Source organism: Rhipicephalus sanguineus, chromosome 6, assembly GCF_013339695.2.
Source record: "Rhipicephalus sanguineus isolate Rsan-2018 chromosome 6, BIME_Rsan_1.4, whole genome shotgun sequence".
NCBI classification, from domain to species: domain Eukaryota; kingdom Metazoa; phylum Arthropoda; class Arachnida; order Ixodida; family Ixodidae; genus Rhipicephalus; species Rhipicephalus sanguineus.
In genome coordinates this window covers 115,769,298-115,794,903 of record NC_051181.1, presented here as the reverse complement: position 1 = coordinate 115,794,903, position 25,606 = coordinate 115,769,298, and the positions used below count along the sequence as shown (strand labels likewise).

Below are 25,606 nucleotides of genomic sequence, written 5' to 3'. Positions count from 1 at the left end.
GTTAACTTTGCACTGAACGATTGCAAAATATGGCTGAGATGCTCACAGCAGTGTATGCTAGTCGCGGTAGTATTTGTTCTTTCGGGAGTGTGCCAATAGTGATGTCTTTCGAATCCAATCCAATGTAAAGTATAAAAAAATGGGTCTTCGAATATCGGATCGAGTACATATGCCCATTTCCGTTTGTCTTTCTCCACCACCGTCTTTTTGAGCTGTTCCCCTGATAAGCAGGCACCGACCAGCAGGAATTATCTCATTGTTGCAATCAAATACGAAGCTTGCGTAGAGTAAATTGATATTAGTAGGAATCAAACTTATATGCACTCTTGCATACGCCAAGAACACTGACAATCTTGTAAATCATTAGGAAGAACTGTCTCGAATTATTCGGGGCAAGAGAAAAATGATACCGAAAAATGTTACCAGCTATACTTGTATACGGTGTTGCGTTCGCTGGAGGATAGAAGTGCGATACTACAACATCGCATGTGGTGAGAAAGGTGAAATAATAATTCGCAGTAATAACACGCAGCATTTGTTGCATCTAACTTCTACACGCCTGCGAACATGGAGCCGCTCGACTCGACCTTACAAAAGGGCGCATAACTACCCTGATGTGCTTTTGTGGACTTCCTTTCTTTTCAAAACTTTTTGTTGACGTGCAACTGACATGCGATTTTGTAAGAGCGACTCGCCGATTGAAACAAACTGTCTGTGCGTGCAGAGTGTTCCGTCGCCGATACTGCGCACGCATAACAATGCACACGTTATCGCCCCACTTGAAATCATGGTTACCCATCCTCTCGGCGGCGTTATCGCTTTCTCTCTCTCTATCTATCTATTTACCTCTCTTCAAAGTCAAGCAAAGGGTTACGCAGCTCTCCGGACCTTTCAGAATTCATTCGACGCAGATATCGCACGTACGTGTGTACACTGGTGCTTGGTCAAAGCGCGGCTGCAGTGGGCGCAAGCTCTTTAGGAGGCCAAGTCGGACCCACATTTTTCGTCGCACGCTTCCACACTCTTTCTCAGACATGGAGTTCAGCTCGGCCACGGATAATAACGCTCCTGGAAGCTCGACGACTGCTCCCCAAGAGGAGGTGCCCCCGAATGTCAACCGCGGCCGACAGCACATGTGCGGTGAGTGTGGCTACGCCACCGATCGTTTGTCAAACTACAAACGCCATTGTCATTCTCATCAAAGACTTGGCACTCCGCGTTCCTGCTGCGACACTCTCTTCGCGACACTGCACGATCTGAAGAAACACAAGCACGACGTACACGGAAACGGAGAATACCGCTGTCCACGAGACAACTGCACCAAGGCGTTTCGTCAGAAATCAGACCTCAGGCGACACCTGGCATCGCACGACCACGTCAGGCCTTACGTCTGCTCGCGTTGTCCTTATAGGTCCTCGACGGCGTACAACCTCAAGAGGCATCAAAAGTCGTCAAGGTGCCCAAAGAGCACTGCCAGCGTTGCAGTGGAACATAAAATCGTGCTGCCACTGAAGAAGAGACCCGTACCAATTATCACAGAAGACCCTGCCCCCGGCGATGCAGAGGTGTCTTCTAGTACGGACTGCGACGTACATGAGGGGCTGAGCTCAAAGGATTCACCTGGGAACAGGGTTGCCACTCACTTTCGAGTAAATGTCGCCAAATGGCGAGCAAAAAGTCGACAAAAGTCGCCATTTTTTTACAAACCTCGCCAAAAGAGTCGCCATTCTAGATATGTGCGTCATACCTAGCAATAAACGTTTCCTCTCACGTATAGCCTTATAGAATACAGTACCATCCAAGCCAAGACCCTTAAATTACATTGACGTTTCTCAATGCCAGTCGTATCGCCCGCTTCACCATGAGAGTGCATGGTGCTGCTTCTCCGACTAGCCGCAAGATGTGCGTGGTGGCGCAAGGGTGAATGAATGAAACGCTCATGATATCCTTCCATCCCTGTCCGCTCGTTTCAAAGGTAAAAGTGTCGTAAACCTTGGGTGAAAACCTTGAAAGCGTTGTTTGCAGACAGCTTTACGTACCCTTATATGAATTAAAAGGATTATAAAAGGTTTATTGAAGGTAACACGACAGAAGTCTTAGAGGAACCGATCATTAGTGAGTCTTACACCTTGTCAGTGTGAACTAATATGATACCGGACGCTACCGACCCTTTCTTACAGTCACTTATATCTACACGCGTCAATCCGATGCGTTATTAATGAACAGGTAGGCAATGTAAAATGTTGTATAGCAATTGTTGTCATTGCACACGCTCCCCGAGAACAGTGGAAAACCCCTCAATAAATATTTTTTTATTGCACAAATAGCCGCGTGTCCTCCTCTCTTCGCTATTCCCAAACAGTCTTTACCAGCTGAACTGGGGGTACTGCAACAGTGAATAAGTCGCCAAGCTATTCAGAACAGTTGGAGCATTGGCGGTAAAAATGGTCGGAACAGGCGGCCAACCCGTCGCCCAGCCCCTTCAGAAGCGAAACTTTTGAGAAGCTTAAAGCGCCGAAAGCTATTAACTTACAGTCAAACACTGCCCCCTCGCGGTTTACGTTTTGCTAGAATGTCTCTGGGGGACGTTCCCGTGCCTCCTGCTTCTAGATGAATTCCTCTGCTCTTAGGTCTAAAACCAAGAAAAAATACAGAGAATGTTGCCGCTCATTCGTTGCGAAGACGCTGAGCTTAGGATGTATAACTCAGCGGAGACCTAAGCCGAAAATCGCCAAAAATTCGCCACGTCGCCATTCATAATTTCAGGTCGCCACGGGCCCCTCAAATTCGCCAATTTGGCGAAAAGTAGCCACCATTGGCAACCCTGCCTGGGAACATCCCGGTGCACATCAAAGAAGATGCATCCAAAGCGTCAATCGAAGATCAAGACAACGGGCAACCATCGACTCTGCATATCGTGCCTCAACCAGAACGAGCTTTCGCTGACGTTGTGTCCCTAAAGGTGCAATCTCAAGGACAGCATCTGCCGCTTAAGAAGAGGTTCAAGGTTAGTGCTGAATCTTTAACACTTAAGCCGCAGCCGTACTGTTCCTTTACTTATGTCCTGTTATCAAGGAGCAGCACAGCTTCCGCGAAATATTTAAATGTCTTGGTCTCCCCTTCGCAGCCGACAGCTGGTGGCGACAGCCGTGCTAACTACATCTGCACCAGTGGCCCCGACCTTGAGAAACGTCTAACAAACTTGCCTGCAGCCATTCTACAAAATTCACGCCAAGACATCTGCGACCTAAAGAAAGAAGAAAATTTCTTCCAAGTTCATCCAGCTACTATGAATGTAATCAAAAAGCGCTGCGGTGAAAAGGAAACGTGTGGTCCACAGGACTATTCCGAGGTGACCAGTGCCGACTTGAAAGAGGGACTGCACGGTCACGAGCATCCTGACGTCGTCCAAGGGGCGAAGGATTTGATGTTTCTTAAGCATTCGCGTGTGGGTGTGCGTGAATCAAAGGAATGGTTCCGTGACTAGAGCGAAGCACCACTGATGCGAAGCTGATATTTCTAATCCATTGCACAATGAAGGAAAGCTGCAGTAGCTAGTTTCTTTTTCTGATTAGTCATTTTGTTTCCTTGTTATACCTCTTCCTGCAATTAAGTAAAAAATGCCAGCGGATGTTCGACGCATTGAAGCAAGAAACATAGAGCACATGCAGCTAAGTACGTCTGCTTAGGTCAGGCAGTAACCGCGGAGCCGAACCATGAGAGTGAAATAACTAGAAGAATAAGGATGGGGTGGGGCTCATTCGGCAAGCATTATCAAGTCATGAATGGTAGTGAACCACTGTCCCTCAAGATGAAGGTATATAACAGCTGCATCTTACCGGTACTTACCTACGGAGCAGAAACCTGGAGACTTACAAAGAGGGTTCAACTTAAATTGAAGACGACGCAGCGAGCGATGGAAAGGAAAATGATAGGTGTAACCTTAAGAGACAGGAAGAGAGCAGAGTGGGTCAGAGAACAAACGAGGGTTAAGGATATCATAGATACGGTGGCATAGTTGAAACCACCGTATCTATGGACACCTGGTTATCAAGGCCACTTGAAGCTTGCACAACGGCGTGGTGTCAAAACGCGATAAAGAAAAAAATAGGCATTCAGTGTCTCGCGACCACACCGACTATCGAGAGCTGAAGAGCAACGACAATGCAACTCAATGGCCATTGAACGTGTCAAAGGCAGCGCCAGTGGCAAAAGGGGCAATGATACTCACAAAGAAGCTGCGGGTTCGATTACCGTGCGTGACATTCGCATTTCGGCGCAGGCGGAATTCAACGACTGCAGTTTGTACAAGCTCCTAAGTATCCTCTACAGGCAAACGGGCAATCGGAAAATATCGGCGTACATTATTAATTACCACGTCTGTTTTTGTATGAATACATTGTAAGTACTTTTGGAAGGACAAGGAAATCATAGCGAAAAGCAAAGCAAACAAAAACAAAAAACGCCAGGCCTGTGCGGAAAGCGCAGCACAGTCACAGCGAAAGCTTGAAGAGCGGCATTTCTAGAGCCCGTTGTAAACTCTCTTGGGGCTACTAATACAAGTACACTAGCAAGGTACCCACTACGCCATAAGTCACAATATTTGTGAAGTTGGGAAGCACCTACAACGCCATTATTCGTCATTGTGCGCGGAAGTGAGGTTCCAGCTACACATATGTAAGGCATTATGTGCACTTTGTTTACGTGACGACTGAAGACGATGAAGAATTGTGGCTCAGCCCTTTGTAATGGGTTGAAAGCTTTAAACGGCTCACCAGTTACGTAATTCGCATTGTGCGACGCCCGGTCGCTATTTCACTCTCCCACTATGCAATATAACATACGTTGACGTGAGAAAGAGAGACAGAGAGAGGAAGGAAGAACTTTATCGAGACCCTGAGGAATGGATGAAGGGCTTATGGGCTTCCTTGGCAACCAATGCAAGTGCACTTGCGAGGAACCCACTGTGCTATAAATCATCATAATTTCTATGAAGTAGGGAAGCAGCCACTATGCCATTTTTCGTCATTCAACGGAGAGCCGTGGTACCCGCGAAAAACATGTAAGGCATTATGCGCACTTTGTTGGTGTTGTGCCTGATGACGATGAAGAATTATTGCAGAGCCCCTTGTAATGGGTTGGAAGCACCCAACAGCCCACTCGTTGCGCATTTCACATTGTGTGACGCCTGGTTACAGAATTCGCGTTGCGTGGTTGTTATTTTACTCTTCTACCACACTAAATTACATATGTTAATGTGGTTCCTTCCGGACATGAAGCCTGTATAGCGTCTTTTTACACCGTAGTTCCAAGCACCGGCATGTCTCTGAGGTACAACACTGGGCTCCCAGGCAGAGGCCCCAGGTTCGAACCACGTTTCATCCTGGAAAGTTTTTCTTATTTCTTACTTTTCTCTTATATATATATATATATATATATATATATATATATATATATATACTGTGCCCGCAGCGACCGTATAGGCAGTATATGTGCGCACAGAATAATTCGGTGCTCTCGCTGGCGCAGCACGCCGGTGGAACAATACAGACAGTCTACGCGTGCGTGGTCTACCTAGCAAGCAAGACTCGATGCCTAGTGCACCTGTAAAACGGCATTGCCTTGCGCTAGAAGACTTGCGCGGGGCGCTTGCTAGCGTTCTAACAGAAGGATTGCACGGATGAGGTCTGTAACAAGCTGCGTGTGGGCGCGCGTTGGAGCGCGCTCGATCGTGGGCTAGGGTGCCTTTATACTTTAAAAAAAAGTTACGTCGAGTGCCATTTATCTTCTTCGACACCACTGGCCTATTTGGTCGGTATATTAAGGCGACAGCCTCAGATGCCTCATCAAACGCTAAAACTGACCATCGGCGGCGTCGGCGTAAACGCGAGTGATGCAAAAAAAAACATGGGATGGCGTGATGTGACGTCATAATGACGCCACAAATTGTGATATTTGTGACATCATCATGACGTCACATGATGTCGTCATGATCTGACATGATGACCACTGACACGACCCAAGAGCACATAAGAACACACCCGACAACCGCCTCCGCCAGTGGCAACATAGAGATCATGGCTGACGTGTCAGGGCTACTTTCCCGCGTAGACCGTGCTTATCGTATACTGCTCCCTCCCGGTACTGAAACAAAGATACAGCAACACACGGCCGCGTCCTGATAAGCCTTTCAGTGGCAGCCTGCGGGAGTCCACTCTACGCGAACTTTCTTCCACTGAGGCTTTCTTCCTCACTTTATTGTGATTTTTTTTTTCGCAGCACCGCGGCTATCTCTGACTCGTGAGGCCAGACGCATGTGATGAGGCTCACTCACACGCCGGCGCAACGACTTGGTTACATGAGGTGGGTCGATAAATGCGTAAGCTGTACGACACGGCACATCTTGCCCTTACTGTCATCTCCTTGTGTCACCGCAGTATGTTTGCTCGGGTCTCGTTTTCGCGCTTGGTGAAACGCCAGCAGGATAGCCTAGCGCAGTAAGCGGGTGCACCCGATCGGTCTTGCAGAGTGCCCTTTCAACATGTCGCGACTCTCGCACTGGGTTGCGTCCCGGTTTCTTGGTATAAGTGTGGGGGTGGGGGAGGGGGGAGAAGAAGGGGTGCTCGCCCCCCCCCCCCCCCTCCCGCTTCTGACAGTGGTCACTATAGGCTGCACGCTGGGAAACCAACAACTCAGACGAAGTTTTACTTCTACACAGTAATAATTTAATTATATAATGAGATTTGTCCTGTGCTTCTCCTGTGGAGATTGTTTCCCGTGTCTAAAGACCATGCACTGTAGGTTCTCTGCGGTGTAGGCCGCCTATGCGACGATTTCGTGCTTTGCGCTACAGCAATGCAGAGAAGGCTACCGCTGAGTAGAGGCTCTTAACGTTAGAGCACTCTGTCATGATATTATTCTGCTCTGCCTGGCCTGAAATTTACATAACAGACGACGCATATACAGGTAGGAACCAGTAAACGTCTTATGGACCGATCAAACGCTCTTATTGTTACAGGAAATTCATTTTCTTTCATCGGAAAGGGATAGCATCACCGCTGCTCTATATCCAATTTCCTATGAGTCGATGAGTGTGCAGAACTGTTGAGTGTTTTAGTTGGGCTGTATTGGGGAAGCTAAATAATGTTTCCACTTGAGTTTCCGATTAACCTGCTTCTCCTTGCCAACGTTTTTAGGATAATCTAAGAACGTTGGCCTTGCTTATTATATTCTAGCTTGCAGCGATCGCGGCGTCTTGGAACAAGGCGAGGAATAAGGCAGTGGACTCGAGTACATTGAAAAGCTTAGCTTTCAAGCTTGTTCCACAACTTGATCTACCGAACCAGGGAAATGGTCCAGGTCCACGGTTTTTTGGACTAATAATTGTTGGGGTTTAACGTCCCAGAAACCACGATATGATTATGATATACGCCGTAATGGAGTGCTCCGGAAATTTCGACCACCTGGGGTTCTTTAACGTGCACCTAAATCTAAGCGCACGGGCCTCAAGCATTTTCGCCTCCATCGGAGTTGTGCACGCACACAAAGAGCTCAACATCGTTACACTCCAACTGAAAATATTTAATATACTCCTATGAATCCATCTCGCCAGCTGCTATAAATAGCGGCTGCCAATGGGATCGCCGGGCAGCCTTCTTGAATTATATTCAGAATAAGACACTGTCCTGCTATTCCAAAAAATGCTTAAGCATTGTTCAGCATAGTAATGAGCTGTTTGGTGTGCGCACGTCATTTTAACACCGCGAGATTTCACGGATTTGTGACGTCACGTAAAAAGCGCGGGATTTTAATGCACACCGAAAATTTTTGACGAATGGCGAAGAACCAGTTACTAAAAATATTCCTTATTGAAAATAGTGTATTCTCTTATTTTTTTATGTAGTCGAGCATGAGTGGTTATTACGCAATGGGTCATTTTGGGGTCATTTGTTGCATCGCGTTACGAGCAGGTGCTGTGTGCATGACCCAGAAAATTTCGACCAATCATAAATCATAAAAGAAAGAGCGTCTCAGTTTATAAGTTTAAATGTTAGATTTCAGTCAGACGTAAAAAGTATACCGGATAGCCGCGATCGAGAGATACGCAACTACATCAAGTATGAAACACCGAAATCTAGAGTGAGAAGTTATATGATGATTCGAGGCGCCGCTATGATGCTTCAGCACGCTTCTGCCTATCCAAGGGTGTTTCATTATCCGCATGCGGTGTTACAGCAGAAAATTTGCCTATGATGGGTACTCGTCTGTAGCGTCTGCAAATGGCGTAGAAAGTATTCACCATGTTTCCTTACCATGTCAAACCGTCCATGCAGGCGTAAATAACGAAGTAATTGCTCTAAGGCCCCGATGCTTAAAAGTATTGAAATAAAATAAAGATATCAGCTGGTGAAAAATATATGTAATGTAGGAGACGGCTGGACACGTAAAGCGCGTAGACACATGAGCGAAAGCTGCCATAGCCTAGCAAATAGTTTTTCTTTAAACACGTGACTTCAAACAGCATGCTGGTGCTGAGAAAGATATGAGGAACCGAGGTGCCGCTTCCAGCCGAATAAATTGCACAAAACATCGCTTTCTTGTTTAGCGCCTGCATTAGCGCTTTGAATGGTAAAACGGAGCTTGGCAGCGGGTGTGTAGAAGTGAATGTAAGAGCACTAGCCAAGCTTTTTCTTCTCAGTCTATCTATTGATCCTATTGAACCGGGAATGTGTCTATATATTCAGTCAATCTACTGAGTCTATCTACTGAATCGGGCATGTCACCCCCTCTCTCCCTCCCTGCTTCCCCCCCTGCTTCTCTCCCCCCTCCTTCCCCCTACCTGCTTTCTCTCTTGTTTTCTTCCTTCCTTCCTTCTCTCTTTCTTCGTAAATTGGCGCACCTTTGACCAAGCGACGTCGTCATGTGATGGCGTTATCATATGACGTCATGACGACGTCACAGTTCTGAATATTTGTGACGTCATGATGACGTCATGTGATGACGTCATCTCGTGATGTTGGTTTTTCTACATCACTATTGTTGACGCCTCCGACGCCGACGGTTAATTTTCACGTCTTTCTTCTTTAGAAAATTGCGTTAATATGTGATCTTCTGACTTGAACCGACCGAAATCGCTATATTGCCTTAGTCACTGTGCCAAAGGAAGGTGCGTCTTGAGTCTTGGAATACACGATACTGCGTACGATGTATCAGAAATGCAGATACTGATACAACACCTGCCGAGGGTATCATGATACAGATACAAGATACCCAAAGATCATCTATGAGAGCATCTAAGATACATATATCTTAGTTACTGCTCAGCCCTTATATCAATTGCTGGAAGAAGCGGACGCGAAGTACAAACAAATCGAAGTGCGGCGCTAGCTTCCTAAATGTTACCCTAATTACCTTTGTATTTATCCGAATGATCACAAGCGCTAATATCGAAATGAAAAGTACGCGTGAAGAAATTATAGCAACATGGCAGGCAAACTATGTCCACAGCACCAGCTTCAAAAAAGATTTTCTCAAATCTACAGCGAAATGTCTTGCTGTCTCCGTGTGCCAATGGGAATCGCTGTCTACATTAATGGCACTGACCTGATAGCGTTGAATTTCACGAGCGGTACTTGATGAGGCTAAGGTGTTCGACAGCTAGGTATCGGTTATCTTACCTTGCTACAGATATAGCTTAAGCACACCTGAATGCACGCACTTGGATGCTCGTCCCACGCACTGTCGACGACGACGGCTACATAAAGGTCCGGCTGTTGCAGCCAACTGTCTCTTGCCAGTCGAGCCGGCTGGGGATTCTGGCATCCGTTGACCGCAGTCAATAAACTCGGCTATTAAGAGAGTGGTGCACATTGTAGGGGTCACCTTTGGCCCTCTGAGCTAAGCAAGCAACTGCCCAAATGTTTGTCGTCGTCTTTTCTTCTGCTCAGCTTGGCTGCTGCTATATTTTTTTCGCACTTATCTGCTCTTTGACACGCCTTATCAATGTGACCCGCCACCAGGTGCTTGCGCGATAAATAACGACCGCTCGGGTGGCAGAGACGCAAGGTCTACTGCTGAAACTCATTCGTTTCAGGATACGCCCGCGGGATCTCGAGATATCATGCGATCGTAAAGCAAGCGGACTTTCTGCGCGCCTTCGTCGCTTGTAACGTCCTACGAAGAGGCCCAGCAGCCGCATCAGTTCTGCTGACCCCTCTTGCTACAGGTAAGTGCCGGGAGCGTTGGTGATTTTCCTGACGATTTTGCCATTAATTGATACGTCTGTTACCATTAACGTACGAGGGTCCAGTTGCTGCGTGATGAAGACAGGTCGCGATACGCGGATACGCACGCAAGCAGTCCTGAAAGCATAGTGATCGTTTCTATCTGTTGTCTCAGTTGTGGTAGGCCGGTCTGATCGTTCAAGGTGCTTAGTAATGGTGAGGATAGCCATGGCAAGTCGCCATTTGCTTCGTTTATGCATTTCTTTCACTGTTCGGGAAGCTGCTATCAAGTGTCTATCGGTTCAATGTGACGTATTAGGAGCGGAGAAAATCCGAGACCTTGTTACGGACCATCTCCGTCCCTTGGGGGAACATCAAGTGTTGCCCACATACGCTTGAAAATCCTCCAGTTTACAAATGCTCAAAAGGAGCCTTCCTTTCGACGTCTAAGAGCTGGCAGGACCCAATGAACTGTTCCACGTGGCCAGTTTCTTAGTTGTACATCTTTGAGCTGCAGGTAAGTGTATGCAAAGCATGACCTAGGCTAACGCATGAAGACTCCTTCTTCTCCCATCAATTACACGAAGGACAGAAAACTCACGAGGTCCCTTATGCATTCACTTAAGGAGACTCGAAGGCGAAAGCCACCTTCTTTTTCTTCTCAGTCAATGTAGTATTGATCCTGCCCCGACACTCTTCAATAGCTTTCTGCGCCTAATATGGTTTTGCACTGCCTCCAAGATCGGAGGCAGCTCACCTGGTTCTGCATTGCCCTTGTGATCGGACCACCTTTGACAAGCTACGATGTCATGCGATGACGCCATCATGTGGCGTCACGTCACGTCATGATGACGTCATAGTGACATAACAAATTTTAACAATCTTCTACGTCATTGTGACGTCATATGGTGACGTCATAACGTGATGGTGATCGCTCGCCTCCGACGGACTCACTCGGACTCAGACTCACTAAAAGTTTTCACAACCGGACTCAAGCTCACCAAAATATTACTCACCTGGACTCGCTCAGACTCCGACCCGCGACCCCATCTGAGTATGAGTGAGTCTGTGTGAGTCCACTTATGAGTGAGTTTGCCGACCTATAATCATTAGAGAACAGGAGCGGCTACATCTCATGCACATCAGTGTTGCACAAACTAATGTACCGCAGTGTGATTGCATGCGCTGGTTGGGTCGTGTTCCGAGGTCTATATACACAAACGAGAGGCTGTCAGTGACATCATAGCCTGGAGTGTGACGTAAGCAACGGTTACGATACGTATTTCTAACTTCAAGAGACTGGCAGAGAGACAGAGAAAGGCTATTTAAATATATCTGCCCTTCATGTATAGATGTGATGAAGCGACATGAAGAAAGAAAGAAAGAAAGAAAGAAAGAAAGAAAGAAAGAAAGAAAGAAAGAAAGAAAGAAAGAAAGAAAGAAAGAAAGAAAGAAAGAAAGAAAGAAAGAAAGAAAGGGAGACAGGCGAAGGTTGCATTAAGCCGCGCGAGCTTTGGAACAGCAAAAATGGGCGATTCTGAAGACTAATCTGGTTACTTCTAAGTTGTTTCTGGGCCTTAGCTGGGTGATGTAGCTTGTATATATGTTGCTTCTAGGCCGTAGCTAGGCTTTAGTTAGGTGACGCTAGGTTTTTTTCTACGTTGATTCTCAGCGAAGAGAGGTTCGAGTTAAACCACAGACAGTCACAGACATGACACGGATGCCAAACTCCAGAGACAGAACCTCGCACTGAAACCAAGCATTCGCACCTCTCATAGATCTACGGGCACATCGCCGTTGGCGTAGGCCTTCCATCGCTTTGGGGCCGCCGTCGCTTCGCAGCTATTTCTCGGGCTAACTTTTGCCTTCTTCCTTTTTAGTGGAAGTTGTCTGTACTGGGATTTACCCAATCTCTGTGGCACGTACCCGTTTATGATGATGATAGTGTTTTGGTACAGGGTGAACAAGGAACGATTTGCTGAACAGCTTCCCTGTTAAAACGTGCACCGCTCTTTCACCATTGTTCACGGAGTGCGGCGCCTTGAACATCCCGTCATTCAAACGTCGCAGTAATTTCGGTGCAGCTGTCGCGCGTATAGCAATAACCAGCATGCGAAGGATGGTGAAGTCAGGCGCAGTCAGCATTCAGAAGGTTAAATTCAGCTCGACGCCCTCGTTTTCTCTCTGGTCACCACTGAACAGAATTGGTAAAGGCAAGTCGCTTACAGGAATGCGCAATCAATGAATAAAAAGATAACAGAGTCGCATTCTCCGGTCGAGATATTACGGGGAAGAGAGCAAAATAGTGCTTGTGTCTACAATGTCCGATAAAAAAAAAAAGTCAAACAAAGGTAACTTCCGCTCCACGGTTTGGCAAACTGAATGCGCCGCATGAGATACCCTCGTCGGCTTGAGACGTTAAAGTTGTGATCGTAGGCACCTGTGGATTGAACTTAATTTTTTAACTACTTTATGAAGTTTAACATAGCAAAAGCGCTATATAATTTGAGGAAAGCCACAGCAAGAGACCCCAGGCTGAGTTCGACTACCTTGGGTTCTTTAGTGCGAACCTGAATAATAATAATAATAATAATAATAATAATAATAATAATAATAATAATAATAATATAATAATAATAATAAGAAGAAGAAGAAGAAGAAGAAGAAGAAGAAGAAGAAGAAGAAGAAGAAGAAGAAGAAGAAGAAGAAGAAGAAGAATTTCTGGCGTCTGCCAAAATGATGACATGATTATGAGGCACGCCGTAACGGGGAACTCTGGTCTACTTTTGACCACCTAGGATTCTTTGGCGTGTACCTTATTCAAGTGCGCTGGTGTTCTTTTCTCGCACCAATCTAAATGCGGTAGCTGCGGTCGGCAATCGAACCCGCGCCCTCGTGCATGCCTAAACGCCGTAGCCGCTACATCAACACTGCGGGGCGTTGGTCTTAACTGCACTCAATGGTGAACAAATAATTGCATCTAATGATAAACGAGCGAAGAGGAAACAAACATTACACAAGCTTCTCGCTACTCATGTCCCAACGCTTGCGATTGGCCGGGTGGCAAAAAAAAAAAAAGAAAAATAACTACCTAAACGAGCACACTTGAGCGATCATCCCTTTATACAAAGTATACGTCACCGTTAAAGCTTGCCGTCCACATCTGTGGTGCATGGTTACGGCGCTCGGCTGCTGACCGAAAGTAGCGAGTTCGATGCTATATAGCGCGGCGTCCGCATTTCGACGGACACGAAATGCTAGAAGCCCGTGTACTGCGCGATGTCAGTGCACGCCGAAGGACACTAGATGGTCGAAATTTCCGGAGCGCGCCTCATGATTATATCGTGGCTTTTGCACATAAAACCACGGATATTATTTTACGAAGGTTTGCTGTCGATCTGTCGATTAGCCAGCGCGTTAATATGCGTTAATTTCGTTTCCGTACCGCTTCTGACAGCTTCGCATTTTGCTGCAAAATTTAAGTGTATGTATCAAATACCTCTGCACACGACACGTAATTTAACTTCGAAGGCTGTTGGCGCGAACTAAATCTCGGCTGCCGTTCTAATAATAACAGCAGTCCCGCGATGCCCTTGGCGATTCGACCTTCCGTAATTATTACATTACATGAGCTCTCTTCGGAACAACATAAAAAGCCGCGTATCAGATTCCAGTCACCGTTTCTTCCATATTACCTGCTAGTACACATGACATAGCTTGGGCGTGTTATTTTTATTATCACTGTCATTCTACGCTTCGGGTGGCAGGGAAGTCCTTGAAGTGGCCAAGTCACGCGTAGTGCTTTGGATGTGGGCAACGGCACGTGTTTTGGCGGCTTGCGCTTCGCGTATCGCTGTGGGCACGGTGTTGCGTTCCTACACTATAGACTTCAACTGCTGTTTCGTCGGCGGCAACAGCGACCTTTCTCTCTTCTCCTCTGCCTGTGTTTATAAGGAGCAAGCGACCTTTGTGAACTAATTGAGTGTGTGTACGCCGAGGTCATGCGCAATGTCTTTTTCTTCTTTTATTCATTATTTCCTTTTACGAAAGTTACGCCGCAGGCAAGCAAGACTTCGTATTCAACGTTTCCAGTCCCGAAACTGCGTCCAAACGTGTTTTATCATGAGAAAGTTGCGTAGTAAGATATGTAACCACAAAGTGAATAAACGAATAGATGAACTCCACCCTCGTGTATTAATTGGTTGTCCAAACGCCTATTCACTGTGGCATAGCTGGAAACGTACATGCTGACGCAAAAGCGAAAATGGCACACACTAGCAGCGAAGTCATATCACTTCACTTTTCCCGATATGACATCACCGCCTTGCCGTCTAGGTCTATGAAAACCTCTATGAAACTATTATGGGATGACCCTGACCATCGCCAGGAGAGCCTTTACAGACTTGACTCTAATCATGCCTTTCGCATTCAATTCCGGCTAAGAGGAGACCAGGAAACACTACTGCATAGATTGCGGCTGGGTGTTGCATATACACGACGGTACCTTTGTAAGATTGGACAGGAGCAAAACCTTAACTGCTGTGTGTATCACACGTCATGGGACTATTTACCATGTCCTGTGCGTGTGCCCTCAGTACGCGACCGAGAGACAGTCGCTTAGGTGCCTCACAGATCGTCTGGCCACCCGACCCTTTTCGGAGGAGAAGTTTTTGGTTGCTTGAGAACATGTACACCACGCTCAACGGTGTTTTAAACGAGGCAGGTTTAGGTGCTCGTCTTTAGAGCATGTGCTACGGTATAAAAACTTTCGCGCGTAGAACACGTCCCCGCGCAGAACAGTGTGTGCACAGTGCCTCATTGTACTATACCATAGTCACCTAGCATCATACCCCCCCCCTCTCTCTCTCTCCCTTTTCCTCTTACCCCCGTGAGATGTGGCAGGCTAGAAACCCGCTTTTCAGGCCGACCTCTCGTCCTTTCTCTTCATTAAACATCATCTTCTCCTTCGAAAATTGGTGTAGTCGTTATTGAACCCCCTTAGTGCACTCTTTTTTATTATTTCCGAGGGAGGCAAAAGAGTGTTATGTGCTAAACGTACGCCTACGAAATTTAAGGGTGGCCTGGCGCTTCTACTTTTCAGGCAAGTGAAAAGCAGTTCGTGCTTCTTTTCCAGTGGTTTGCAACGAGAGTTTACTCGGGCATGTCACATCGCAGCATGCGGTCTATGTACGAATTTTATGCGGCTTCTTTGTTTATGGCGTCGCAAGTGGTCATGTAGAGAGAGAGAGAGTGGTTTCTGTTTTCGCTCATTTTCTTTCCAATCTTGCCTTTCAACTTCTAACGGCGGCTTTTCTTCAAGTCATTTCAGCTCAGTATTGGTTTGCACGGTCAGCTGCCAAAAAGGCCGCAGCCGACTACTTCAGGCAGGGGCAGCCGGAGAGAGGTGCGGAGTGCCGACTTGGCGACAAGCATAGCGTTGTGAAACAGAGAGAGAGTGACGCGCGTATGACTGGACACTGGCGCTAACTCAGCGCTGAAAAGGTAAAAGCGTCGCATACACAGAAACATGTGTCGCTACTGTTAGTGGCCTGGAGTAAGGCCCGTCAGCAGCTGCCAGCATTCTAACAGTGCGCTTTGTGGTAAAGGCAATATTTTGCTACTGGTCTACGCGAGCTAGCATGCGTCCTTACAGAAGTCGCCGTAGAAATCTTGTTTAATTTACATCCACTTTGCAATGTACTCTGAATGGCAGGCGTGATTTTTCTATGAAATTGTGCTCACGGGCCCCGTGCAAGTTTATACTGGTTTCATCTTGCAGACATGGCGAGGAGTGCGGCGTCCCTGAAGCGGGACCCGAGGTTCGGGGTCGACTCCCGCTGGAGCTGGGTGACGGCGGGGTTCCTGAGCTGGGTGCTGTGCGGAGCCCTGATGGGTCAGCAGGCGGCGGGCGTCATATTCTACGGCATCATCGAAGCCTTCGGCGTCACCAGGCAGCAAGCTTCGTGGCCACCCGTCGTCAGTGGCAGCCTCCTCGCCTTAGGAGGTAAGTGCGATTCGTAGGTAAAGCCCTGAACATCTCCGGGGTTTTGCGGACAATGGCTGACGCTGGGTGCCACCGTCTCACCTAATAAGTCGCACTTACAAGAATTTTCAAAAATTGCCCAAGATACAAGGCGATCACTTCCATTATGCCTTTTCTAGTCGGCAAAGTGACCTCCGGGCACGTTCTTCGTATCTAACGCCCACTTCTGGTTTCTGCCTTCGGACTCTAACTGCTTTCGGTTTCTATAGCCTAGCTATAGCCTAGCTAAGGAAGGCATATTGTATCTAACGAACATTTCATGTCTCTATTTCCGGTCTCTCAAATGGCTTTGTTTGTTTTTTTTTTTCATTGCACTTCCGGTTACAGCCTAGCTAGGGAAGGCATCTAGGATATAACGTCTGCTGAAAATCGCCACTAATACCTTTACCTCAGCCATGAGCTTTGGAAGGGAGCCTTGGCCAGTACTAACCTCGACGAACAGCCAAGGCTGGTCGCGAAAGCCCAGGACGCAGCCCGAGCTCAAGGCATCCTGGACTAAGGGCGCCTCTCCTTTCCTACAATGTAAATAAAGATGTTTATTCTCTATCTCTCTCTTGCCTTTCATCGCAGCCCCCGGCATGGGATACTTGTGCAGGCGTTTCTCGTGCCGGGCTGTGCTGCTCGTCTGCCCACTGATCGCCAGCGCTTCCGCCTGCATCTGCTTCTTCGCCAACGACGTCCTCTTCCTCGTCGTTGCCTTCGGCTTCGTTCACGGTGAGCCGCACCTCTAGTATAGGATATCCTATACTATATACGGGATATCCTAACTATAGGATATCCCGTTGAACATAACTACTACGCTGTATAGGAAAGGGGAGAGGGTATTCGGACGTTAAAGGTACATACATACATACATACATACACACACACACACACACACACCACATACATACATACATACATACATACATACATACATACATACATACATACATACATACATACATACATACATACATACATACATACATACATACATACATACATACATACATACATACATACATACATACATACATACATACATACATACATACATACATACATACATACATACATACATACATACATACATACATACATAGATAGATAGATAGATAGATAGATAGATAGATAGATAGATAGATAGATAGATAGATAGATAGATAGATAGATAGATAGATAGATAGATAGATAGATAGATAGATAGATAGATAGATAGATAGATAGATAGAAGACTGCGGATTGGTGCAATACACCAGTCAGAGACAGAGACTGCGGACTGGTGCAATATGACCTAAGGTTTGCCGAGACGCTGCCTTGACAGTGTTCTTTGTAATTTATGGCCTTGTAGTAATTTCCTTTCTTTCTTTCTCTTCATTCACAGGCACTGCGGTATCTGGCGTGTATGTCGCAGTAAACGTGCTGGTATCACAGCACTTTGAGAGGCGGAGGACGACCGCTTGCTGCATGATATTTCTGATGAGCGGCCTCAACCTGATCTACGTTCCGCCCCTCACCGAGCTGCTGCGTTCCACGTACGGTCTGCGAGGTATGCTCCTCCTTCTGGGCGGAATCATACTCAACGCCTGTCCCGCTGTCATCGTCCTCCGAAGCCCCGCATGGATGAAGCGACCATACGTACCTCCCGCCAGCAACGGCGTTGAACTCGCCAGGTACAAAGCAGCAACCGGAGGTTTGCATCACCCGAGCGCGTTCCAGGACGAAAGCATAACTCCAGTAGAAAAAAGTCATGTGGAGCGAAACCAACCAAGAACCGATCTGACTGAAGTTCGGAGTGTTCGAAATGGCATAAAACAGGTGATCTTGCGTACCATGCACCAAGAATCCACGAAGACTGCACAGTTCAACAATATGGACAACGAAGGCTTCTTTTCTGTCCTGAAGCCGTTCGCTACGGTTGCCTTCGCCATCAACGCTGTGTCGTTCACTGTAGTGGTGTTCGGACTAACGACGTTTTTTCTCCTTCACGTCGACATGGCCGTCGACAGAGGCGTCGCGCCCGCACGTGCTGTGCTTCTCCTGAACGCCTTCGCGGCCGGCGACCTCTTCTTGAGACCCGCGAGTGGCGCCGTGATCGACTCGGGACTGCTAAGCCTCGATACGGTGATGCTCATGGGTTACGTGATTCAGGGCTGCGCCTTCGAGCTCTTCGTGTGGCTCAGAAGCTTCCCGCTGATGCTGGTGTGTTCGACGCTGATAGGAGTCAGCAACGGAAGTCGCATCGCACTGCAGGCGCCGTCTCTCACGAGGGACTTCGGAGTCGAATCGCTGCCCGTCTTGATGGGCGGACTGGTGTTCTGCCAGGGCATTGTACATTTCACCAGGCCATTCTTGTTCGGTGTGTGACTACTTGTAATCTTTCTCGACTCTTCGTCAATGAGTGGCGTATAATGCAAGAACGGTTATGAACCGTGCGTTATAGGTACAACTTAAGTAACATCAGGTGGTGAAAATTAATCCGGAGTATATGCACTATATCACGTGGCTCATGATCAGATCCTGGTTTGGAAACTTAAGATCCCCAGAATATGTAATTTCTTCTCGTTTGTGCATGTTCTACACATTAGAGCAAAGGATCAAACGCGAGCACCCCAAAGGCAGTTATGAAATACGACAAGGACGCAGAGGCGGGACGATATTTCTACTTCATGCGTATAATGCAAGTGATACGATGCTACATATATAGCCTTTACTCAACGTTTGCCACTGTTTTAGAACTACTTCATTTCGCGCTTCGTTCGCGCAGTGTGAAAAATAGAGGACACCTTAAGAATAGTGTGCATGTCCGAAGTCCGAAGTGTGTATGTGCGCGGTGGACGTGATGTTCGCAGCAAATAGCTCATTTAAATATTCGGAAATGCTGCACAGCCTCAGTCTGCAACGTTTCCCACTTAGAGCAACAATGTGTGGCAACAAATTCGAGCCTTCGGGGATTGACGCCACACTTTGTTGAGCGTTGAAACTGAGGTTATGGGTCGCGCGAAGCCGAAGTTTAGACCAACGAACCATTTTTACAGTGATTTGTCTAGACACTGACGGAAGCAAAATAACCGTAGCGTCAGACGTAGATGAGGGCACGTGGTTTTCGCAGCACGTGTCTTACATTGCACTTTATCAGAAGATGCGCTTGTAGACGCCTTGAGCCGAACACACCTTCGTCGCATTGTCAAGAAACCTGTTTACACTGGGAAACAACTAATCGCCTATATAAACGTGAGATGATGTAGACCACAGATACGGACGCTCATTTCGCGTTCTTCTATGTGTAAACAAGAGCGCTGTTCAAGAAATGATGACGAGCAACAAATATCGCACCAATAGTTCCTGAGCTAGTTGCTGTCTTAGTCGTTTGCACACGAGAACCAAATTTGTGCTCTTAATCTAAGCCGCTATCACTTGAAATATGTGATCGGCATCGCCAGTTAGCGTCGTCTCTAGGAGTAAAAACCTTTCATGGACATCATCCACTTATTGGTATCCTGTTTTCTATTTCATCATTGACAGTGTTAAGATGTGAGTTCTATATGAAAGTTTGCTTTTTTGTTGCTTTTTTTTTTCAGGTTACTACCGAGATCGCCAGGGGTCCTACAACGGGATTTTTCACGTTGTGGCTGTCTTAAATGCTGCCCTAGTATTCGTTTGGTTAGTGAAAGTTATCTTGAGAAGGCGGACAACGGAACGGAAAACGCATATCGCCACCAGGCTTTAAAAAAATGTAATTGCTAGTCCAATGACGATCAGCCGCAGTTTCGGTAGCGTGAAAGCATGAGCATATTTGCTCACGACCATGCATACCGGCTCACTGCAGCAATTTTCAAATACAACTCGGTTCATACGTGAATCGCAAGAATGGAGCAGAGTAACAGGCTCCAATACTGCAACTATATATAATCTCGCGGCTTATATACAATAAGTTATTAAATAGTTATATAATAACTATATATAATCTATATACTTGTATAGTCTATCTGCACCATTATTTTCTTTGTAAAGTACATAAAGCACACAGCCTACATCAGGCAACTTATCCCTGTCTTACATGCTTTATTCCACAGTGTTTTTCGTTATTGTTGTTGTTGTTGTTGTTTCTTTTTTTTACATTTGATCGCTCCCGTGTTTACATTGGATTCACAGATCTAGAGATAAATTTGCAAGACTCGATATTCGATGAATCCGCAACAGAGGTTCAAACGACGTAAGCTGCAACGACTTACAGACTTACTCTGAAGTCAAGCCGAACCAAGCGCACATGGGGATGGACGTACACAAAATAAATCTGTCATTGTTGTGATCGAAATTGTGTGCCAGGTTGTGCAAAAATTTGTGCAAGGTTTATTCCAGCATTATACTATATGCCTGGAACAAAATCCAGCCGTTAATTAGGACTGCTAAAGCGTGCGGCCCGGTGGAGGGGGGTGTTAGGTGGTTTCCTAAGAGGGAGACGAGGGCTCTCCCTGCCACCCCCCCCCCCACAAAAAAAAGAAAAAAAAACCGGCCCCTCTGTGTGTGGCGAGCATACTTCAGAAAATAAATTTGATATTGAAACAATATTGATCGTACGAGAACGGAAATCTGGGCGAGTTTGTAAGAATTCATCATAGAGCAGGTAGCGCAAAAATTACGGGGACACAAGCAAGCAACATAAACACGAGACGAGCGCTATCGTGTTTATGTTGCTTGCTTGTGTCCCCGTAATTTTTGCGCTGCCTGCTCTATGATGAATTCTTACAAACTCGCCCAGATTTCCGTTCTCGTAAGCTTAATTTCTAGTACACAGGGCTTTTTTTTATGTTCTAACTTACTTCTCTCGAATCCCGCCAATCTTTCATCATTGATCGCAATCTACATTTGCCGCGCAAGAATGTCATCTTGGTATGCGAAGGCATCGCTATGTCTGCCGGAAGTTCAATTAGCGCTCGTCTCGTGTTTATGTTGCTTGCTTGTGTCCCCGTAATTTTTGCGCAACCTGCTCTATGATGAATATTGATCGCGCGACTTTGGTGACTAAAGCGCACGTAAAAACTGGGCCAGCTACGCTCTAGTGGTACGAAGACCGAGGAAGCCGCGGAGCTGGTGGCGTTGCCTTCCTCCTTTCCCTACTCCGCACCCCCACTTCCCTTTCCCACCCCTTGCTATACTATACTATACTATACTATACTATACTATACTATACTATACTATACTATACTATACTATACTATACTATACTATACTATACTATACTATACCATACTATACTATACTATACATCCCTAGGTTTGCTCTCTCTATTTTTCGATCTCTTTTTTTGTCTGCTTCTTTCTATCTCTTTCTCTCTGTGTCTATTTCCTTCTCTGTCTTTCTATCTTTTTCTTTCTCTCTCTCTCTCTCTCTGTACTCGTTCTCTCAACCATCAGAGTTGTTGCACCCTACGCCGGACAACTCGGCGCGCTTGTTGTGGAAGCAAAGCAGACGATGAACAAGGGGACGAAGAGAGCGCGTGCCGGTCCATGATGATGATAGTTTTCGGGTCACGCCACGCGGCATAACGAAAAGCTTAACAGCACCGCTGTAACACGGGACCGAAACGGCTCGCCATCGTGCAAGAGCTGCACCTCGTCAGCGCGGCTCTTACAGGTGTGTACGCGGTAAGACTCCGCCGAGCCCGTACACGGCGCTAAGACGCATGCGCTCTGCTATCCGAGCGTGTAACGTTACCCCTCCTGGCGACCGAGGGCGGAGGACGAAAAGAAATCGGGTTTCTCTTCTTCATACATAGATGGGGTAGCGGTCGAGCGGTTATACATAGGGGGAGGAAGAAAGAAGAGGGAGAGGGTGAGTTGCATAGAGGTTTTCGAATGAAGGGCACTGGCGTGGCGCAAGACACCACGGAGTTTCGCTTCGTTGCCTTCGATGTATAAATAAAGGCGCAAATATTCGCGGCTTCGAATGCACATTGAATTTTCGTTTTTACTCTCAATCCAGGCATTATATGTTCAAGATATTGTCGAATATTCTGCAGCTGCTGAATAGCGGGAGAAAAAAATCACAGCATATCCACGGGGTGAATGATGATGAGTGGGGCGAAGCTACGGAGGGAATCATCTGTAAACCGTGAAACTCTTCCGTGAAATGCGCCCAGTACATAATATAAAGAGTGTGAAACATCGTGTATATATTAAACATCAAACTTTTATTGTACTGTTGGTTTACGTGGTCCCTTCATTATCACTTGTGAGCGGTGAAATGCAAGGAAGAAGTCCGCTCCCGAGCGAAAGAGCGCCAAGAGCGACCGCATTCCCCGCTCGCCCTGTGCGAATTAAAGGCAAGGCTAGAGGGAAGACAGGACGCGCGTTCCACGACGCGAGGTCGGTAGCATGCCCAACGAACGCCAACGGAACGCGATCGTGCAAGTGCTCCGGCTACGCATCGCCTCATGGTTCCATTTAGCGTCCCAAAACCAAACATATTGCTCAAGGTGTGCCTTGCGTTTTTCGTAGAAATAATTTCTTTATCATGTACATTAAGACGAAAAGTTGAAAGCTCACTAGAGTGTATCGCCCGCAAAGTATGTCTTTTAGTGTGATTTAACTCTCGTACGGCAGGGTCCTCGCGCCGTTGCCGGTCCACCTCGCCCGTTGACGATCGGGCGAGGTGGCTACATATAACTACTACTACTACACTTTAAGAAAAACATCTGGCGTTCTTTCGTTCTGCTTTTACAAAACATCTGGCGTCTTTCGTTGGTTTATTTCATCAATCAACGGCGTTTTGAACAAAATTTTTATTGTTTAATCACGCACAGGAGAAATCTCACCAGGCACTACCTTGGAGGTAAACAATGGCTGCTAATGGCAATGAGAGACAGAAGAAGTCGGCTTTTAGCTAACACTTACACTTCTACTTCTACTAACGTTTCCTACTGGAACATGCCAATGGCTGCTAATGGGGAATGAGAGACAGAAGAATTCGGCTTTTAGTTAACGCGCACGCTGCGAATTTTTTATTGTTCAACAACGCACAGGAGAAATCTCCCACCGGAACCACCTTGGAGGTCAAAGCGTAAGACTTGTTACTCACTACTACGACCACGACGACTACGAGGGACGAACGGGTGCCGCCTTAAGGAGCTTCGCCCCTAAAAGAGAACGCGTTGCAAGGTCGCACAAAATGTGTCTTCCTACAAAGTCCACACACAAACACATCGATTACGGTGGTAATCCGTCAAGCAGTCGCTTTCACGATGTCTTACAGATAGTTGCATGACCAATGTGTATATGCATGCATTCGAACACTAGCCAATTTTAGCCGAGTTTTCTTTAGAGAGCTCTGCAATGTTCGCATTAAAATAAAGCGCTGTTTCTCTGTTAGATTTGTTCTCTCTTTTTTTTCTTCCTTTGGTTAGTCAGACAGATGTCCGGTAATCAATGGAATAGGCGAAGCCCAAAGTCCCCGAATAATGGGCATTTAATACGACCTAAAGTTTTACTATTCGAAGGCACTTGCATTAAATACGAAGCTTTAGGCTTTTACTCTACCCAACTTATGATTTACGATTGATTCTGACAAACTATGCGATTCTGGTTGGGGCTTCAAATAAAGGCTCATTGAAACACCCTAAAAATGTACTGCGGCCTATAAGCCAAGAAACAAACGCGTATTTTACTCGTGATATTCGCCTGCCCGCGAAGCGTTTTCAAAAGGTGTCCTTGTTTCCCACATTTTCTGAAAGAAGGCAACTGGGCGTGGCAACTGCCCGCCTATCCTGCAAGGCTAGATCAGCCTGCAACTCGCAACGCCCTCTACTCCTCCTTTTTTCACACTAACGCGAAAAGCTCGATTAGTTCGTTGCATGAACAATGTGGTATTTCACTGAAGCTTGTAGCATGTTCAGAGTTCAAATTTTTGTCCATGACGTGATGAAAAATTCTTGAACATGGGGTGTCGCTGAGAGCCAACGTTTCGGCAAGCGGTCTCGTCTCGTCGTTTGGACAAGCCAGGACGACTTGTCCAAACGTTGACTCCAGCGGCATCCCCTATTCAAAGATATTTCATGTCTTCAAGCCTCCATGGGTCTTCTCTTGAACATCCACCTTGAATGGATTCTCATGATGTGGATAACGTGTGGGCACACGAAACGCCACATACGTCACACAGTACGTCACCATGCTTCTTTACAGCAGTCCAAGTACAGGGTAACAAAGTGGATATCTCCCTTGGTTAACCTCCTTGCCTTTCCTTTACATCGCTCTCTCTCTCTCTCTCTCTCTCTCTCTACAGCAGCAATCAGCGCAGCAAGATGATAACATCTTGGTACATGTCGAGCCTATAGTTAAGTATATATAAAAGTTTGCCGAGCTTCGCCTATAATGGTTATTACGAAAATAAATGTGGTGCTACTATTGGCAGGCCATAAGTTATCGCAGCCCAGGGCTACAGGAAATGGAGTAGAGAAATAAAAAGAACAGAAGAGAGAGGAGGATATCTGGGGAGCGCTCCACGTTGTCGTCTACTTCACGAAGGCGGAGATGCAAAATAAGCAGAAAGCGTGGTGACCGTGAAGAACAAAGGGTCGGCGTGTAGGCCAATTCGCCGTGCTCCATAAACGGAAGCATCGAACGCGTCTGATGTGTCAGCTCTGTGCCCCTTCAGTTATTCCATACGCAGGAGAACTCATCAGGTGTGGTAATGTGGGTCAAAGCGTTCGAGAAGCGTCACTGCGTGTGCCGTCGCCGTGGCTTGAAAGTGGCTAGCCGGACAGTGAAACCTACCGTGGTAGTTGAGAGGCTGAGGTACGGCGCTGCTTATCTCGAGGATGCGAGTTCGATTCCCTGGAACGGCCGGATTTAGATAAGGGGCGAAGTGAAAAAAAGAAGAAAAAAGAACCGTTAAAGCGACACTAAAGTCAAACAATGAACCAATTTAGGCTGATAAATTATTCTTTGAAAGGTCTAACGTCGTTAATTTCACTACCATGGGTCTATTAATAGAGGACAAAATGAAGATCAGAATATATCATTCTTAAATTTCGCGCCGGAACATCTGCACATGAAGCTCAACGCTAAAGTAGTTAAAGCTTAAGTAGTTTATCGTACTTTAGCCGCACTGCCTCAACGAAATTTCCTGAAATTTGGTACATCAGGCCTCTGGCACCCTCAGAGCACAATGTAGTGCGTTTTTTACCGATTAGTAACTTTATAGGCCCTCGCATACGTCGTCGAAATATATTACGTCACAGTGAGTTCGTGCGGAAACTTCAAAACGGTGTCGTCACCAGTATTATCCTTTAGCGTGTCTCTCGCTTACCAAGCGTCTTCTTGCGGACAGAGAATAGTGCTTTTGGCATTGGTTGGTTGGC

At 46.6% G+C, this 25,606-nt stretch overlaps 1 protein-coding gene across 1 annotated transcript; it reads left to right on the top strand.

Annotated features, from left to right (window-relative positions):
• Nucleotides 1-10,190: 10,190 nt before the first annotated feature.
• Nucleotides 10,191-20,000, top strand: LOC119396239 (monocarboxylate transporter 12). Its single transcript, XM_037663363.2, has 5 exons — nucleotides 10,191-10,225; nucleotides 16,003-16,227; nucleotides 16,837-16,980; nucleotides 17,633-18,607; nucleotides 19,830-20,000. The coding sequence occupies exons 2-5, from the start codon at nucleotides 16,005-16,007 to the stop codon at nucleotides 19,976-19,978; spliced, it is 1,491 nt and encodes a 496-aa protein (XP_037519291.1). The 5' UTR covers nucleotides 10,191-10,225; nucleotides 16,003-16,004; the 3' UTR covers nucleotides 19,979-20,000.
• The last annotated feature ends 5,606 nt before the right edge of the window (nucleotides 20,001-25,606 follow it).